This window comes from Pygocentrus nattereri, chromosome 16 (assembly GCF_015220715.1).
Source record: "Pygocentrus nattereri isolate fPygNat1 chromosome 16, fPygNat1.pri, whole genome shotgun sequence".
Lineage (NCBI taxonomy): Eukaryota > Metazoa > Chordata > Actinopteri > Characiformes > Serrasalmidae > Pygocentrus > Pygocentrus nattereri.
In genome coordinates, this window is record NC_051226.1 from 41,436,305 (window position 1) to 41,456,516 (window position 20,212).

Here is a 20,212-nt window from a genome sequence, read left to right on the forward strand (position 1 = left end):
CTCTGTCCTTTTGATAGGGTAATCATCATCCCCCTGTTTAACCCCCTCTTCCTATCACCCTCATCCCCCTCGCATTCCCTTGCTTAACCCCCCTCTTCTTATCACCCTCATCCCCCTCGCTTACCCCCCCTAAAACTCCTTTTCCGCACCTTTATCCTCCTCCCACAACTTCCAGTGTTTATAAGGTTCTACTAAAATATCCCTAGTCAGACTGGCTGTGATAGACTGACTGCGATCCACTAAGCTGTGCCCACATTTCCTGTGTGTCAATAAAATCAAGTCTACGCTGAAGGTCTCCTGACTTCTGATTCCTGAAAGCTGAATTTAATCCCATCTACCTGTTTTTTTTTTCCGAGTATACAACTGCCCACATGTCCGGCTGGACACTAAAGGACGACTGACTGCCGAGCCCCCTGCTACCCACTTCAGACCAGCTGCCCACGCCTCAGCTACCACCAACCTCCTTGGATGAGCTGCCCACCCTACCCTGATGTTCTCATAGACTCCTAGATATTCCTAATATCAATATTACTGCTATTAATATTAGTAGTATAATTACTTGTAGGTAGTTTGACCAGAGGAGGATGGGTCCCCCCTGGTGAGCCTGGTTCCTCCCAAGGTTTCTTCCTCAGTTCTGAGGGAGTTTTTCCTTGCCACTGTTGCCCCTGGCTTGCCCACTGGGGGGTTTCTGTACATTCTGTACATTCTTTCAGTCCTGTGGAAACTTTGTCTTTTCTGAAATCCTGTAAAGCTGCTTTGTGACAACATCCGTTGTAAAAAGCGCTATACAAATAAATTTGATTTGATTTGATTTGATTTAGAACATTTTCAGCAGTAGTTTGTTTTTATTTAGTTCTTTCAGCATTCATTGTAATGGTGGTGTATCTTTACAGGTTAATGGTCTGATTAAAGTTACATTTAGCAGACACTCTTATCCAGATGTGATAATTTATGCAGATGTGATCATTTTACACCGGCTGGTGAAGGCAGTGTAAGGAGTCTTGCCCAAGGACTCTTATTGGTATAGTGTAGGGAGCTTAGCCATTTGGGGGATTGAACCCCAGTCTAATGCATAGAAAGTAGAGGTCTTACTCACTACACTAGACCAACCACAACCTGGGGGTATTAAACAAGCAGGATTTCTCAGTTTAGAAAGAAAAATACAGCCTAAAGTTAAGCCTGTCCATTAGGAAACAAGCTCAAGGACATTAGTAATGGACAATTTTTTGTCATTGGGCTTAAGTTATCTGGCTAACTGAGAAATCATGCTTTGAGAAATATGCCCCTGATGTAAATGCAAAGTGTAAACAGGTCTTTAGTTACCTTGGCTGCAGTCTTGTCCATAATATGGTCTGTGGCAGGAGCACTTGTAGGTAGTCCAGAGGTCAATGCAGTCTCCATGGTAACTGCAGGGGTGAGGCTCTTCCTGACACCACTCCCTCTTACTGCAGCCCAGCTCAAGCTCTGGCCCATCTGCGCCCTGTGGCAGGATGGTGCGTCCATCCACCAGGAGGTCCTCCATGCAGCCCACAAAGCCTTGCCTGCTCTTGGTAAGGCTCAGGTGCTCCTCCGGAACTCCACCCACATACACTTGTGTGAGTTGGTGATGTTGTAGAAAAGGGGCATGATCTGTGTTATACTCTGCCCTGCAGCCTTCTTTACCACACCCAGGTCCTTTAATCTCCAGCACAATTTCTGCTCGTTCAACCACAGCAATGCTCACGCACACTTCATGCCAACTACCATCATTCACCAACCCAGAGGAAGTGATCTGTAATGAGACTCCATCTTCTCTGGACTCTGCCCACGCTCGCAGGGCACCTTCCACCAGTTCAAGGATGAAGAAGTGGTCAGTGCTGCCTCGGAAGAAAAGCAGCCTGTTGGGCAGTGTGGTGCGAAAGCGCAGACACACCTGCAGGGGGCTCTCCTTTTCCGCCGAGCGCTTCTTCCGCTCGTCCACTGGAACCTCCAACAGGAAATAGCCTGGCTGGGAGAAGGAGAATGTGGTGGGGGTGGAGCAATAGTCATCATAGAAACCAGGTGCGCACAAGCAGGTGTGCCTGTGCTCCTCCCCATCCAGCCTAGGCATGCAGGTGGCTCCATTCTGACACTGGTGGTCAAGGCATCCCAGCAGCTCCACTGCACACTTGCGCCCCCCCCACACTGGGAGGCCCTCTGTAGACTCTCGACAGTGACACAGGTAGTCGGCCACTAAATCCTCGCAAACTCCTCCGTTCAGACACGGAGTGCTTTCACACTCATCTATGTCCACCTCACACTCCACATCTGGGAAAGAGGCAGAACAGAGGCACCATTTGAGATTTAAGATGAGATATAACCTGTTTCTCAGTGCACTACGTTCACATCATTAAATCGGGTCTAATTTCTACTCCAGAGACTGATCAGTGTCTTTATGACGCATGTAATTCTTACCTGTGAATCCATCTGCACACAAACACACATATCCGTTCACCAAATCCTCACATGTCCCACCATTCTGACACGGCTCTGACACACATTCATTAATGTTTATGGAGCAGTTCTCTCCTGTCAACAAAAACACGTAAACAAACATATTATCATATTCATCTTAGCCTGAACATTCATATTCATCCTAATGGAAATGACAGTTGTTCAACATAATCTCTATTTGTAGAGTATGTATAACATAAAGTCGATCACCACAGACAAGCAGAGGTTTCACTGAATTTAAAAAACAACAGAAAAACTGGTGACTTAAAATACATTTATAATAGAAGCCACAGGGTAGAACTGAATATTCTTCAGTACAGGGTCAAGATTCTTCAAGGTTCTTGCAGAAAATCTTTGGGTTATTTTGCATCATCCAAAACGTAGTCTTTAATAAAAGCTTATTTAAACTTTAGCTCAGAGTGTATACATGCAAAGATTTTCTGTAATCCGACTGAATACATTCCAATTACAGATTAAACTGAGGTGTATATTGTCACTCTACTCAACAATCTGATAAAAAAAAATGCTCACTACAAGTAATCAGATCCAAAATGATGAGGATGGGACCACTTAGTGTAGCCATTACCATGACAATCATGTGAGTCCATTCTGAGCGAGATGAGCAGCAGTGAGCAGTGATTGTGCTTTTAACTCCTTTAAAATGATGTCAGACTCAGGAAAACGTCCTTCACACGTTCTTATTAAAGAAGGCTGAGAGGAAGATGTCGTGTTCTGAGACACTGCCTCATTTGTTTAAGATGTGAACATTTCACAATATTTTAGTGTGAAATTGCTCCTTTTTAAAAACTTATTGCAGACATGAATTTCAGAATGAGAGTATATTTTTCAGAAAACAATGAATTTGATAAGATAAAAGATTTTTTAAATTCAGGGTCAAGTGAATTTGCATGACTTCTGTTTGTTAGATTTACAAACATCATTGAGAATTTAATGAAGTTGAGGTTAGTTTCCTCATTTAAGAATAATAATAATAAACCAAAACTATGAAATAAAAGGTAAGTACTTGGGCAGTACTTTCACAAATACACATCAACTTTACTGTTTATATTTGTCTTATGAACACATTTCAATAATGTAAGCATTAGCATTTATATCAAAAAGCCTTTAGGTTTATGAAAAACATTGCTCTCATATGTGTCTAAGGTTAGGGATACTGGTACTGATACTGTATATAAACTCATGATTTGGTTCAACAAGATTGCACTGTATCATATTGTTCTCTACTGTACTTTGCTGTATCGTATTGTTCTGTAATATAATTTGCTGTATCATATTGTTCTGTACTTTGCTGTATCGTATTGTTGTGTACTGTACTTTGCTGTATCATTCAGATTCAGATTCTTTTATTGATCCCGGGGGAAATTGCAGTTGTTACAGTTGCAGCTATTTATGTAAAAATAAACACTTTACTAATAATTTAAGACAATACAGAGAATTTACAGTATGTACACCAGATTTAAGTACTTAAGAATATAGTAAGGTGGCGGTGATTGTGATAGTAATATGAAACATCAGGTATAAAGCAGTTACAATTATTTAAATTATTTAAATTAAGTTAGTGTCTCTGAGTTTTTGCACACACAATTGTTATTATTGCACATATGAACAGTTTGGTATTGAGTTTTGTGAATCACACACTGAGGGAGGAGTTATAGAGTTTGATGGCCACAGGTAAGAATGACCTCCTGTGGCGCTCTGTGGTCATTTCGGTAGAGTGAGTCTTGAGCTGAATGAGTTCTTGTGTCTCATCACCGTGTTGTAGAGTGGGTGGGAGCCATTATCCGTAACGGCCTGCAGCTTAGACAGCGTCCTCCTATCCGACACGGCTGTCAGGGAGTCCGGCTCCACACCCGCAACATCGCTGGCCTTGCGGATCAATTTGTTGAGTCTGTTGGCATCTGCCACCCTCAGCCTGCTTCCCCAGCATGCAACAGCATAGAGGACAGCACTCGCCACCACAGACTCATAGAAGATCCTGAGCATAGTCCAGCAAATGTTGAAGGACCTCAGGCACCTCAGAAAATAGAGACGACCTTGGCCCTTCCCATAGAGGGCCTCAGTGTTCTTAGCCCAGTCCAGTTTATTGTCAATATACACACCCAGATATTTGTAATCCTCCACAGTGTCCACACTGACCCCCCTGATGGACACAGGGGTCACCGGTGCCTTGTCCCTCCTCAGGTCCCTGACAGCCACCACCAGTTCCTATGTCTTTGTCACATTGAGCTGCAGGTGGTTCCGCTCGCACCATGTGACAAAGTCCTTCACCATCGCCCTGAACTCATCCTCTTCACCCAGGCTGATACATCCAACTATTGCAGAGTCATCAGAAAACTTCTGAAGGTGGCAAGTCTCTGTGCAGTAGCTGAAGTCCGTGGTGTAGAGGGTGAAGAGGAAGGGAGAGAGGACAGTACCTTGTGGGACTCCAGTGTTGCTGACCACTCTGTCCGACACAGTGCTGCAGGCGTACGTGGCCTGCCAGTCAGTTAGTTAACAATCCAGGGCACAAGGGGGGCATCTACCTGCATCACTGTGAGCTTATCACCCAGAACAGCGGGCCAGACGGTGTTAAATGCACTGGAGAAGTAAAAAAACATGACCCTCACAGAGCTGGCTGGCTTATTCAGGTGAGTATAAACTCGGTTGAGCAGGTAGATGATGGCGTCTTCAACTCCCAGGCGGGGCTGATAGGCAAACTGGAGGGGATCTAGAAAAGGCTGGACTATGGGTCGGAGCTGATCCAAGACGAGCCTCTCCATGGTCTTCATGACATGAGACGTCAGTGCCACTGGCCTGTAGTCCTTGGCGTCACTGGGTCGTGGCGTCTTTGGGACAGGAACAATGCAGGATGTCTTCCACATCATGGGTACCCTCTGGAGACTCAGGCTCAAGTTGAAGACATGTTGAAGTTCTCCACAAAGTTGGGTGGCACAGGCTTTAAGCACCCTGGGTGGAACCCCATCAGGGCCTGCAGCCTTGTTTGTGTGGAGTCTCTTCAGTTGTCTTCTCACCTGGTCAGCAGTGAGACATACTGTAGAGGAGGTGGGTGAGGGAGAGATGGAGGTGTGAGATGGGCTATCACAAGAGGGGGGCAGGCTATCAGGAGGGGGAGGGGGAGGGGGGATGAGTGGTTTGGTCTGCTGAGGACTGGCAGCAGAGGAGTCAGGCTGGGGGGGACAGAGCCTGCCGTGTCAAATCTGTTAAAGAACAGATTTAGCTTGTTGGCCCCATCCTCACTGAGCTGGTGATGGTCCTCATTCCATTCAAGACCTCCCTCATGTTGTTCTGCTGGAGTTTCCACTCCAGCTTCCTCCTATATTTGTCCTTCGCCTCCTTGATAGCTGTCCTCAGTTCCCTCTGGATCGTTCTCACGACCTCCCTATCTCCAGCTCTGAAGGCCCTCGTCTTCTTGTTGAGGAGAGCCTTAATGACCTTTGTTACCTACAGCTTGTTGTTTGGGTAACATTTAACAGTCCTGGTTGGGACAGTGGAGTCCACACAGAAGTTAATGTAGTCCGTGATGCACTCTGTGAGCCCGTCGATGTCCTCTCCGTGTGGCTCACAGAGTGCAGACCAATCAGTAGCCTCAAAGCAATCCTGCAGTGCCTCGTAAGTCTCCACTGACCATCTACTCACTGTCTGCGTGGTCACAGGCTGACTCTTCACCAGCGGCACATAACAGGAGCTGAGGTGAACCAAGTTGTGGTCTGACCTACCCAGAGGGGGAAGGGGGGAGCAGCAGTATGCGTCCTTAACATTAGCATACAGCAGGTCCAGTGTTCTTTCCTCTCTGGTGGGACAGTCCACATACTAAGTGAAGTGTGGTAGTGCCTTGGCCATAGCGACATGGTTAGTCACCTGATATGGTGATAAAGGACACGGGTGTTGCGTTTGGAGACGCGCTGTAGTTGAGTAAATGACGTCACTTGCCGACGTCGGGTTGGCAGAGGGGGGAATGTAGACAGTCACGATGATGGCATGCAAATACTCGTGTGGTAAATAATATGGCCTGAGTCCGACAGCCAACAGCTCAATGTCCGGGCAACAGGTACGTTCCTTGATGGTAACGTGATCAGGGTTACACCGGTGGTTATTGACTAGCACAGCGAGCCCACCTCCTTTGCGCTTACCGCTCTCGGTGCAGCCCCGGTCGGCCTGAACAGTCTGGAAGCCATCGATGGAAACATGGTCATCCAGGATGTCCTGGTGTAGCCATGTCTCCGAAAAGCACATGAGACTACACTCCCGGTACTCCCTCTGACTCCTGGCTAGTGCTGTCAGCTCGTCCATCTTATTCAGCGACCTCACGTTGCCCATGATGACGGAGGGGAGACGTGGCTTATATCCCTTCTTCTCCATAAGCCTCCGCCGTCTCTCCCTCGCTTTCCCCGTGTGCTGGTTAATTCCCCCTCTGCAACCCCTGTGCGTCCGTCTCCAAAGCTCTTCGGGGATGTTCATTGTCCTGGTCGCCATGCCGACCGGCTGCAGCGCGATCAGCTGATCCCAGGTGTAAACAAACCGGCCATGCTGCATCGCCGCGGCGGACACAGGGAGTGAGTGAAAGTAGCACTTTCACGGCGAAAAAACAGACCAAAACTCTCTCTACTCGCATGTTTCGAGAGGGCACAGCTTCCCTAAATTGCCTCGTTAAAATAAATAAACTATTAAAAAGGTAAAGAAAAGTTACGATCAAAAATGAGAGAACATGAACGGGAGCTACTGTAACAGGCAGCATGCACGTGCGCGCATGCACACTTTATTGTTCTGTACTGTAATTTATTGTATTGTGTGAATGTGAATGTTACCTGTGTATCCTGGCTGACACTGACACACGTATCCTGCAGCTGTAGCATAACTGAAGGTCCACTCAGTATCCCAGTTTGTGGGGTCAGACTTCTCAAAGCACTCGCCTCCATTCTTACAGGGAGAATCAGCACAATCATCAACATCTACTTCACAGTTCAGCCCCTCGAACCCTGCGCACACACACACACACACACACACAGACACACACACAGACAGACAGACAGACGGACAGACACATACACACACACAGACACACACAGATAGACAGACAGACACATACACAGACAGACAGACAGACACATACACAGGCATACACACACACACACACACACACACAGACACACACAGACACACACACAGACATGCAGACAGACAGACAGACAGACACATACACACACACACAGACACACACAGACAGACAGACAGACACATACACAGACAGACAGACACATACACAGGCATACACACACACACACACACAGACAGACACACACAGACAGACACATACAAACACACACACACACACACACAGACAGACAGACACATGCAAACACACACACACACACACACACACAGACAGACACATACAAACACACACACACACACAGACAGACACAGACAGACACAAACACACACACACACACACACACACACAGAAAAATATACCGTCACTCTTATTTAAAAATCTTTCTACCTCAGGGAGGATCCAGTCTTATTTAAAGGGGTTTGCTATGGCTGCAGGTTTTCATCTCAATCTGGCTGGAGCTCATCTGTTTATACATGTTTAATCATTTGGTCAGACAATTAATCAGGTATTCCTGCTTTGTTGGAATGAAAACCTGCAGCCACACTGGCCCTCTGCGAATCAGAGTGGACACTCCTCTTCTACACCATTCGGGAGCCAGCAGGCTTTTTAAAGTTTATCACAAACTTATTTTGTAAACTTATGAAGCTCAACACAATAAACTGCTTTATGAATGGAAAGTATATTTGCGAATGAAATTTCAGTAAATAAAACAAATGAGATTAATCACAATTAACTACACAGTATAATGTGATTATGTTAATTGTTTGATTGTCTTAATATATTTTAACAAGTACAGTAATAAATGCACACAGCTTTATGTACAACCCCAATTCCAATGAAGTTGGGACGTTTTGTTAAACATAAATAAAAACAGAATACGATGATTTGGGACAGGGGTGTGTTTCCCACTGTGTTACATCACCTTTCCTTTAACACTCAATAAGCGTTTGGGAACTGAGGACACTGATTGTTGAAGCTTTGTAGGTGGAATTCTTTCCCATTCCTGCTTGATGTCCAGCTTCAGCTGCTCAGCAGTCCGGGGTCTCCGCTGTCGTATTTTGAGCTTCATAATGCGCCACACATTTTCAATGGGAGGCGGTCTGGACTGCAGGCAGGCCAGTCTAGTACCCGCACTCTTTTACTACGAAGCCACGCTGTTGTAACACGTGCAGAATGTGGCTCGGCATCGTCTTGCTGAAATAAGCAGGGCGTCCCTTGGATGGCAGCAGATGTTGCTCCAAAACCTGTATGGACCTTTCAGCATTAAAGGGGCCTTCACAGATGTGCAGGTTACCCCTGCCATGGGCACTAACACCCCCCCACACCATCAGAGATGCTGGCTTTTGATCTTTGCGCTGAAAACAATCCAGACAGTCCTCTTCCTCTTTGGCCCGGAGGACACGACGTCCATGGTTTTCTGAAGTGTTCCTGAGCCCATGTGGGAATATCCATTACAGAATGATGTGGGTTTTTAATGCAGCGCCGCCTGAGGGGTCGAAGGTCACGGGCATTCAATGTTGATTTTCTGCCTTGCCGCTTACCTGCAGAGATTTCTCCAGATTCTCTGAATCTTCTGATGATATTATGGACTGTAGATGATGAAATCCCTAAATTCCTGCAGTTGCACGTTGAGAAACGTTGTTCTTAAACTGTTGGACTATTTGCTCACGCAGTTGTTCACTAAGTGGTGAACCTCGCCCGTCCTTGCTTGTGAACGACTGAGCCTTTCAGGGATGCTCCCTTTATACCCAATCATGACACTCACCTGTTTCTAATTAACCTGTTCACCTGTGGAATGTTCCAAACAGGTGTTTTTGAGCATTCCTCAACTTTCCCTGTCTTTTGTTTGCCCCTGTCCCAACTTCTTTGGAATGTGTTGCAGGCATTGGATTTAAAATGAGTGAATATTTGCAAAAAACAATAAAGTTTATCCGTTTGAACATTAAATATCTCGTCTTTGAAGTGTATTTAATTGAATATACGTTGTAAAGGATTTGCAAATCATCGTATTCTGTTTTTATTTATGTTTTACACAATGTCCCAACTTCACTGGAATTGGGTTTGTACATGTATGACTTATACCTTTATACATGCATCATTATTATCACAGTTATAGCTTTATAAACACCTGTGTGTGTGAGTGTGTGTGTATGTGTGTGTGTGTGTGTGTGTGTGTGTGTGTGCATGCATGTGTGTGTGCATGTGTGTGAGCATGTGTGTGTGTGTGCATGAGCATGTGTGTGAGTGTGTGTGTGCACGTGTATGTGTGTGTATATTTGTGTGTCTATGCACACGTGTGTGTTTGCGTGTGTGCACATGTGTGTGTGCGAGTGTGGGCATATGTGCGCGTGTGTGTGAGTGTGTGTTTGTGTGAGCGTGTGTGTGTGCATAAGTGCACGTGTGTGTGTGTGAGTGTGTGTGTGCGCATGTGTGTGCATGCACATTTGTGTGAGTGTGTGCGTGTGTGTGTCTGTGTGCATGTGTGTGTGAGTGTGTGCGCGTGTGTGCAAGCATGTGTGTGTGCATGTGTGCATGTGTGAGAGTGTGTGTGTGTGTGTATGTCTGTGTGTGTGTTTGTTAACCTGGCCAGCAGGTACAGGTGTATCCATTCATCCCTTCGACACAGGTGGCTCCGTGATGACAGGGGTCTGATGCACACTCAGGAATGTCCTCCTCACAAACATCACCCATGAATCCAGAGTCGCCACATTCGCATTCAAAACTGCACAAAACACATCAATATTCCTATTAATGCACCACACTTGTGAACTGTATGAGTGAACTTTATAAGTGAACTGTATTAGTGAACTTTATGAGTGAACTGCATGAGTGACCTGTGTGAGTGAACTGTATTAGTGAACTGTGTGTTGTCGTATTTTGAGCTTCATAATGCGCCACACATTTTCAATGGGAGACGGTCTGGACTGCAGGCAGGCCAGTCTAGTACCCGCACTCTTTTACTACGAAGCCACGCTGTTGTAACACGTGCAGAATGTGGCTTGGCATCGTCTTGCTGAAATAAGCAGGACGTCCCTGAAAAAGACGCTGCTTGGATGGCAGCAGATGTTGCTCCAAAACCTGTAAGTACCTTTCAGCATTAATGGGGCCTTCACAGATGTGCAAGTTACCCTTGCCATGGGCACTAACACCCCCCCACACCATCAGAGATGCTGGCTTTTGATCTTTGCGCTGAAAACAATCCAGACAGTCCTTTTCCTCTTTGGCCCGGAGGACACGACGTCCATGGTTTAAAATGTGGACGCGTCAGACCACAGGACACTTTTCAAATCAAATCAAATCAAATCAAATCAAATTTATTTGTAGCGCTTTTTACAACGGATGTTGTCACAAAGCAGCTTTACAGGATTTCGGAAAAGACAAAGTTTCAACAGGACTGTAAGAATGTACAGAAACCCCCTGGTGGGCAAGCCAGGGGTAACAGTGGCAAGGAAAAACTCCCTCAGAGCTGAGGAAGAAACCTTGGGTGGAACCAGGCACACCAGGGGGGACCCGTACTCCTCTGGTCAAACTACCTACAAGTGATTATATTACTAATATTAATAGCAGTAATATTGGTATTAGGAATAACTAGGAGTCTATGAGAACATCAGGGTAGGGTGGGCAGCTCGTCCAAGGCAGGTGGTGGCAGCTGGGGCGTGGGCAGCTGGTCTGAAGTGGGTAGCAGGAGGGCTCAGCAGTCAGTCGTCCTTCAGTATCCAGCCGGACATATGAGTGATTGTATACTCAGAAACTTTTCCACTCTGCGTCAGTCCATCTCAGATGAGCTCGGCCCAGAGAAGCCGGCGGCGTTTCTTGGTGGTGTTGATATGTGGCTTCGCTTTGCATGGCAGAGTTTTAACCTGCACTTGTAGATGGAGCGACAAACTGAGTTCACTGACAGTGGTTTTCTGAAGTGTTCCTGAGCCCATGTGGGAATATCCGTTACAGAATGATGTGGATGATGAAATCCCTAAATTCCTTGCAGTTGCACGTTGAGAAACGTTGTTCACAAAATGGGTGAACTGTATGACTGAACTGCAGTATTGAACTATATGAGTGAAATTTATGTGTGAGCTGTATTAGTGAACTGTATTAGTGAACTGCATGAGTGAACTTTATGAGTGAACTGCATTATTGAACTATATGAGTGAACTTTATGAGTGAACTGCATTATTGAACTATAAGAGTGAACTTTATGTGTGAGCTGTATTAGTGAACTGTATTAGTGAGCTGTATGAGTGAACTGTATTATTGAACTATATGAGTGAACTGTATGAGTGAACTGTATTATATAACTGTATTATTGAACTGTATTATATAACTGTATTATTGAACTGTATGAGTGAACTGTATTATTGAACTGTATTATTGAACTGTATGAGTGAACTGTATTATATAACTGTGTTATTGAACTTTATTATATAACTGTATTATTGAACTTTATTATATAACTGTATTATTGAACTGTATGAGTGAACTGTATTATATAACTGTATTATTGAACTGTATGAGTGAACTGTATTATTGAACTGTATGAGTGAACTATATGAGTGAACTGTATTAGTGAGCTGTATTAGTGAACTGTATTAGTGAACTGCATGAGTGAACTGTATTATTGAACTATATGAGTGAACTTTATGTGTGAGCTGTATTATTGAACTGTATTAGTGAACTGTATTATTGAACTGTATGAGTGAACTATATGAGTGAACTGTATTAGTGAGCTGTATTAGTGAACTGTATTAGTGAACTGCATGAGTGAACTGTATTATTGAACTATATGAGTGAACTGTATGAGTGAACTGCATTATTGAACTATATGAGTGAACTTTATGTGTGAGCTGTATTATTGAACTGTATTAGTGAACTGTATTATTGAACTGTATGAGTGAACTGTATGACTATTGTAACGCACTACTGTCAGTATATACAAGCAGGAATCTAAGCAAACTCCAATAAGTCCAAAACGCTGCAGCCAGGGTCCTCACTAAAACTAGAAAATCTGATCATATCAGTCCAGTGCTATCATCACTTCATTGGCTGCCTGTGAAATTCCGTATTGATTATAAAATCCTTTTATTGACGTATAAAGCCCTACATGGTCTCACTCCTGAGTACCTGCAAGACCTTATTTCCCATTATGAGCCATCATGACCACTCAGATCCCAGAGTGCTCGCTTATTAATAGTTCCTAGAATTCATAAGGCTGCAGCTGGGGGAAGAGCTTTTTCTTATAAAGGCCCCAAACTCTGGAATGATCTTCCAGAAAATTTTCGGGACTCAGACTGTTGGAGCCCATTTTAGTTAAAAATTTAAATTCAGACTCTCATTTTGCTTGCTGGTCTTTAGTCTGGGACTTTTATTTTGACATGGCCCTAGGCCACCTGTTCAGATAAAGATGGCGTCTTCCACATGGTGGCCAGTCTCAGTTAGACAATGGAAGATGCAGTAATTGAATAGTTTTTACCACTTTAACCTTAACATTTTAAACTACAGCCATTAGAATTTAGAAAACCCATTGGAATTTGTGTTAAACTTTGAACTTATACTTTGGATTAACCCTATCTTTTGTGGGTTACAAACAATTTGGATTTACTCCACTGTGTACCACCGGCTTGCCTGCCTGCCACTTTCCTCCTTCCTCCCTCCCTACCTGCCTGCCTGACTGTGAGCTTTCTCCCTACCTGCCTGCCTCTGCTACCATCTATGAAACCAGGTATGAGCAACAGCTGGACACAGTGTTTTTAAGATAAGCATGTAATCATTTTTACAGTATCTACATATTGGAATAAGTTTGGCCATTACATTAGTAAAAACTCTTCTTTAAGTGCTTAAAACTTGGATATTCAAACTTGAAAATGTGATTTGTTTGTTTGAATGGACTTTGGACTTGTTTGGACTGTGTGTGCTGCCTGGACCATTTTGGATTGTTGGATTTCGGAACAAAGATTTGAACTAGGCCTTTCTGTGTCACATTCAAGTTGTTTGAAACTGCTGAAATTGTTTGAATATGTCTCATTCAGAGAATATTGATATAGCCATCATGATGGAAAAGAAATTAAGTCAGCTCATTGCAACCCATAAAGGGAAACTGGGTGTTTTGTACATGGAAGCAAAATGAATTAAAGGAGTTTATGGAAAAAGGCAATCTTGCTGATGTGGACAATGGCTTTCAAGGTCTTATTGATGCATTGACTGAATTCGACAAAGCTCATTTGCTTGTGCAAGATATGTTGAATGGTGATGAAAGGGAACATGACCATGCTAACTGGTATGAACCAAGAAAGAACTCCTTCTTGTCATTTGTGGATGATGTGCAGGTGTGGAAAGGCAATTGACCTCAGCCAGCACCCATCATTATTCCATTAGACAGCATTTCTAACGTGTCAATGAAATCAAAGAGATCTGGTTATTCTTTTAAGTCTGGTACATCTTTGGTGTCATCAGCACGCACAAAGGCTGAAGCAGAGAAGGCAGCTCTTCTTGAACGTGCTGCTGGACTTAAGAAGAAGCATGCTCTTGAACTGCAAAAGATGCAACTGCAAAGTGCTACAGAACAGAATGCCCTGGAATGCGAAGGTGAAAGTTCTGGAGAGTTACGAGAAACAGTTGGAAGGAAGCAAAGCAAAATCTGTCTCTCAGTCAGAGCCACCTATGGATGGCATGAATTCTTACCTGGAAGCACAAGGAATAACCTTAAAGGAAACTTTTTTTGGATCCAGAACCTTCAATTGAATATGCAAATATAAATGTGGTTCCCAAGACTCCTCTTCAGATACTCACAGTCTACAAGCAAAACCAACTGTCATTTCGACCACCACTGGCTGAGGAACATCCTCATCAGCCAAAAGCAGCTGCCACCTCCACTCCCGCCATAGTAGCAGCTGTCTCTACATGCACCACATCAACAGACACCTCTGTCCTCAGGACTACAGAAGTTACTCCAGCTACTCCTGCCCCAGCTCTGCAGTCATTACACTCAAACACAGGTGGTGGCCTAAATGGCATAGCAAACCTCTTTCTTCAGCAACAAAGGTTATCATTGCTTCCCACTAGGGATATACCTGTGTTTGACCCAGAGCCTTTGAACTTTAGACCTTTCATGCAGGCATTTATACATGGAATCAAAGATAAGGCCATTAGTAATCAGGACCGCTTGTATTACTTGGAGCAATACACTGCCGGCCAACCAAGGGAACTGATAAGGAGTTGTTTATACATGAATGCAGATGAGGGATATGCAGAGGCTAAAAGATTGTTGGAGCATCACTTTGGTGACAAGATAAAGCTCACTAATGCGTACATGGAGAAAGCTTTGAGTTGGAGTAACATTAAGCCAGAAGATGGAAAGGCGTTGTCCAGTTATGCACTCTTTCTTCAGGCATGCTGCAACCTGTCACAAACACTGCAAGACATGGAGGAACTTAGTCTACCTTCTAATCTAAGACTACTTCTTTCAAAGCTTCCTCATAAGTTAAGGGAAAGGTGGCGGTCAATCGCATTTGACATCCTGGAGCATAGGCAAACAAAAGCTACCTTCTCTGATCTTGTTAACTACATCGAGAAGCAGGCTAGAATCATGCAAGACCCCCTTTTGGATTCCTTGATCCAGGTAGTTCTGCTACATTTTGTACGGAGAGACAAAGAAGACTGAATGCGAAGGGAAGGCACCACAGGATCCTTTTGCGCACTATGGCTCAGGAGAAAAACCCACTGACAGCATTGTCATCAGAGGCTTAGAAATAAACAGTTTAGAAGGTGGAGATTTCTTTGGACTGCCAGATGTTTATACACAGAAAGAAATTCCAGTCAGCAAAGACCATATCCCAAAACAAAGGGATTTGGAGAAATGGCCTCATTTGAAAGATGTGGTCTTGCCAAGTATTGATGCTGATATTGATCTGTTGATTGGAATAAATGTGCCCAAACCTATGGAGGGTGGTAAATAGCAAGGGCAATAGGCCTTTTGCAATTAAAACCCTGTTGGGCTGGGTTGTTAGTGGTCTCCTCCATGACGAGCACACTCAATAACTCTCAATAAGCATGGCAAACCGTACATCTGCAGCCACCGAATTTCTGTAGAAAGAGTGAGTGAGCTTCTGGTTCAACAATTCAATTATGACTTCCCTGAGAGTGCATACGAAAAGGTGGAAATGTCTCAAGAAGATCTGAGATTTTTGGACATAATGGATACCTCTGCAAAACTACAAGATGGAAACTATCAGTTGTCACTGCCATTTAAAAGGGATCCCAAAATGCCAAACAATCGGCTGATGGCAGAGCAAAGGGCAGTGTCTTTAAAGAGAAAGTTTGGTAGGAACAAGACCTTTCAAGCAATACAAGCTGTTTATGGACACCATTCTAAAATGTGGACGTGCTGAACTTGTGCCCAGAGAGCAATTAATGCTACAGAATGGCAAGGGCTGGTACATACCCCATCATGGGGTATATCGCCCCAAAAAAAGAAACTTGCAAGTAGTTTTTAATTCTCAACAGTGAGCTCTTGCAGGGTCCACATCTTACGAACTCCTTGATTGGAGTCCTGCTGCGTTTCCGTCTTGAGAATGTAGTCATCCTGGCAGATGTGGAAAAGATGTATCATCAGGTGAAGATACCACCAGAACATTGACTTTTTGTGTTTCTTGTGGTGGAATGAAGGAGACATCTCTCAGCCCCTCTTGGAGCACAGGATGACGGTGCACATCTTTGGAGCAACATCATCAGCTAGTTGTGCCAGCTATGCCTTGAGAAGAGCTGCTGACCATAAAAACAACTTCTCAGCTGAAGCAGTGAACACTGTCTTGAATAATTTTTATGTGGTTGATTTGCTGAAGGCAGTGGATACAGAGGCCCATGCTATCCACCTGTATCAAGAATTGAAATCCCTGTGTGCAGTGGGAGGTTTCAATCTCACCAAGTGGTCAGGTAACAGTCGAGCAGTCTTGGCTCACATTCCTGAGCTTGAAAAGGCAAAGGGAGTGAAAGGCTTGGACATAGACCTTGAAGACCTACCACTGGATCGGGCCCTTGGTGTGCATTGATGTGCTGAAGAGGACATCTTCAAGTTCCATGTGTTCCCCAAAGAACAACCATGCACCAGGCGAGGAATTCTGTCTATGGTCAGTTCAATGTACGACCTGCTAGTATTTCTTGCCCCTGTAACCTTTTCAGATAAACACCTCCTTCAAGAACTGTGTAGGCTGAATCTTAGTATTAGATATTCCTAACGCTCACACACAATCCTGGAAACGTTGGTTGCATGGCCTTGGGACTCTTACAAACTTCAACATCACTCGCTGCTTCAAACCAAAACATTTTGGGCCAGTAAAGCATGCACAGCTGCATCACTTTTGTGATGCAAGTGAAGCCGGATATGGCACAGTAACCTATTTAAGGTTAGTCAACAATCAAGATGAAGTGCACATAGCTTTTTACATTAGCTAGAATTAGACCACCCTACTCACTTGGTGAGAGGCAGGACCACCCTACTCATTTAGAGAGAGACAGGACAACAGTCACGTCATAGACTAGAATGTTTAACTAGAACTGTGAAAGGCATCACCCAGTCCGTTCCTCATCCACTTAACCTGTCCCAAGTCTGGGGTGACGATGTGAAACTCTGGCCAGGTGTCACATATGTTAACATTATCAACTACCTTGGTTCTTCTGAAGGCGTGGACGACGAGGAGCTGAGAAATCACTAAAGCACAGAAGCTCATAATTACACAGTAGCAAAATCTGAAGGGTTCTGTGTTACCATTGCGACCAGTCTACACTTCTCAAAGCTGAGGTGCAACCTGGCCAGTTGGTTGGGAAACATAACTACTCCGTGTGGGTTATGATTCAAAACAACAGTGTAGAGACAGCAGGATGGTCTTGCATCGCTGGTCCAGGCAGATCTTGTAGCCATGTTGCTGCTGTTTTGTGGAAGGTAGGTCAGGGATTTTAAATGAAACTAGAATGCACAGCTGGCTCAGATGCATTTACCCTGAGAACCATAACTGGTTGTGCTGCCGCAGTCGCTGTAATGGTTTATTAGTCTAGCACTGCAATAGCAGAGTATTTCATAGACCAATTAAAATACCATCAGGTGTGCATTCTTCATTCAACTATTCATCCGAATCTCTCTCTTATGCATTTATTATGTTTTGTCACAAAATGGAAGGAGCCTCATCTGCCTCGGACACTGACATTCTATTCTGTGCTTGCCTTTGTGTTCATAGCATTCATTTTCCAGCGTCGTTTTAAGCTTGCTAGAGCTGTTGTGACACCATTGGACAGCACATAATGGTCCTCTGCTTTTGAGACAGTTCGATAGAATCATCATCATTACTCTCAGTGAAAAGCATTACACAGAAGTTTAGCCCATTGTAGAGGAACTGTTGTGACATCATGGCAACTGCCGTTGAGAATAGAAGAAAACCATAGATAGACAAAATTCTACCTGTCGACCAGGTCGTGGCAGGTGCCTCCATTCTGACATGGTGCACTCTCACACTCATCGATGTTGATCTCACAGTTGAGGCCACTGAATCCTTTCACACAGTCGCAGGTGTACAAACCCATCAGATCATTACAGGTAGCTCCATTCTCACATGGGTCTGACTCACACTCATCCACCTCCACCTCACAGTTCGTTCCTACATACAACAAAAAAGGAGACAACAGAAACTATTCAGTACATCGAAAGACATGAGAACGATTCATAAACACCAAAGAAATGTGTCCAAAAAAGGCTTTTCGGGAAAAAAAGACCAATTTATCAGCGTTGTAGATCAGACTGAGAGTCGGTGTCAAGATATTGTGCTTATATACCTAACTTATTTATTTTTACCTGATATTTGCATTGTTTAAGATACAAGGCTACCACATTTACAGTAATGGAAGCAAAGGTAGTTACTATCCTTAATCCAATGTTTGTTCAAAACAATGGCATCAGCGTATTACTGTACTCTTACACTTAAGTGTGCACTATAATGGTGTACTGTATTAGTGCACTATAATGGTGAACTGCATTAGTGTAATGTATTAGTGCACTATAATGGTGTGCTGTATTAGTGTAATGAATGTACTCAACCTTAAAATTTAAACTGCCTGCTGACTCATCAGACAGAAAAATGCTATCAATCTTAGGCTAAGCTAAGCAACTACAGACATCACAACCTTGGACGATGCAATTTGTTTGATGTTCAAACTTCTGTTCTTTCTTATTAGATGAACTTTAGTTTGTTTTAAAGATGGCAGTAATCTACGACTGCAGCTTTTACTGACCTGTGCTTTTATTTTATCTCTCACACAACCCTCTGGCTCAGAGACACACTTGGACTCTATCTCCCAGAATCCTCTAGGAGATCACCTGACTCCAATGACTCCTGACCTTCCCTCACTCTTCAATCAGCGCTCTCACTCACCGGAATACTAACAGAGCCGGGTTATGAGGAGTCTGACCGCTCCCTATTCCCCCCGTTATATCAGAAACAGGGTGGCTGAACAGCAGAGACAGAGTTTCAGACGGCAGGAGGACGAGTTTCACTAAAACAGCAGAGAAAACTCACCTGTGTGTTTCCTGACGTCATGAGACGCCTATAACTCCTATAACTTGAGTTTAAAAGCTCTTAAATATAACTGTGGTGTTTAAAAAGTTTCAACATTTATAAACTATGGTGTGTGTGTGTGTGTGTGGGGAAAAAATAAAGTGTAAAACAAAAAACCTTTTATACGGTTAACGACATGAAACAACAGCCAATACTTAACACTCAGACCCGTCTCAGTACCTGTGTATCCCAGGAGGCATTCGCAGATGTAGCGGTCCTTCCCGTTGATGCAGGTTCCATTGTTCTCACATGGTCGGGATGCGCACTCATTAATGTCGATCTCACAGTTGTAACCTTGGTAACCAGGTACGCAGAAGCAGTGGTACTTGTTGGTTCCGTCCTTGCATATCGCCCCATTCTGGCAGGGCTGTGACACACACTCGTCTATGTCCTCCTCACAGCGGTCTCCGCGGAATCCTGGCATGCACTCACACCTAAAGCCGTCTAGCTGCCGCCTGCAGGTGGCATTGTTTAGGCAGGGCTCGTCCATGCAGTCAGTGATGCGCTCATCACAGTCTTCTCCTCCGAACCCATCCGGACACAGGCAGGAGAATCCATCTGGTTCTTTTATGCACTCAGACCGGACGCCTACACACGGCCCACTCGCGCACTCATCCACCTCTGCCGGACAGTGGAACTGATCAGTGCCCAGCTCGCTAGTGCAGCCCTCACAGTCCACAAATACACAGGCGTCGTACAGCTCTTCACAGTCCTTCCCCATATACCGCACACCGTCCCGCGCACACACACATGCGTAATCGTCCATGGTGTCCACACACGTTGCTCCATTCTGACACGGAGACGACACACATTTCTCAGAGGACTCTGAGCAGAAAATACCTGCATAGGAGAGAGAAATGGTTAGGGTCAACAACCTGAGTGACCACAAAGCTTTTATTGAACACAGCAGGAAAGCAGGTCACCAATCACCACACAACTCTATTCTGTGGTAGATAAACAGACCCACCAACCCCAACTCTAACCCTAACCTAACCCCCAACCCCACAAGCCA

The 20,212-nt window shown here is 44.4% G+C and overlaps 1 protein-coding gene across 1 annotated transcript in view; it reads right to left on the reverse strand.

Annotated features, from left to right (window-relative positions):
• Window positions 1-20,212, reverse strand: part of crb2a (crumbs cell polarity complex component 2a) — an 87,711-nt gene that overhangs the window by 55,296 nt on the left and 12,203 nt on the right. Inside the window, exons 2-7 of the mRNA XM_037546125.1 lie at window positions 19,381-20,040; window positions 18,051-18,246; window positions 10,189-10,328; window positions 7,299-7,469; window positions 2,434-2,547; window positions 1,324-2,286 (exon numbers count right to left, since the gene is read on the reverse strand). Coding sequence (XP_037402022.1) covers window positions 1,324-2,286; window positions 2,434-2,547; window positions 7,299-7,469; window positions 10,189-10,328; window positions 18,051-18,246; window positions 19,381-20,040 — 2,244 coding nt within the window. The remainder of the gene's footprint in view (window positions 1-1,323; window positions 2,287-2,433; window positions 2,548-7,298; window positions 7,470-10,188; window positions 10,329-18,050; window positions 18,247-19,380; window positions 20,041-20,212) is intronic.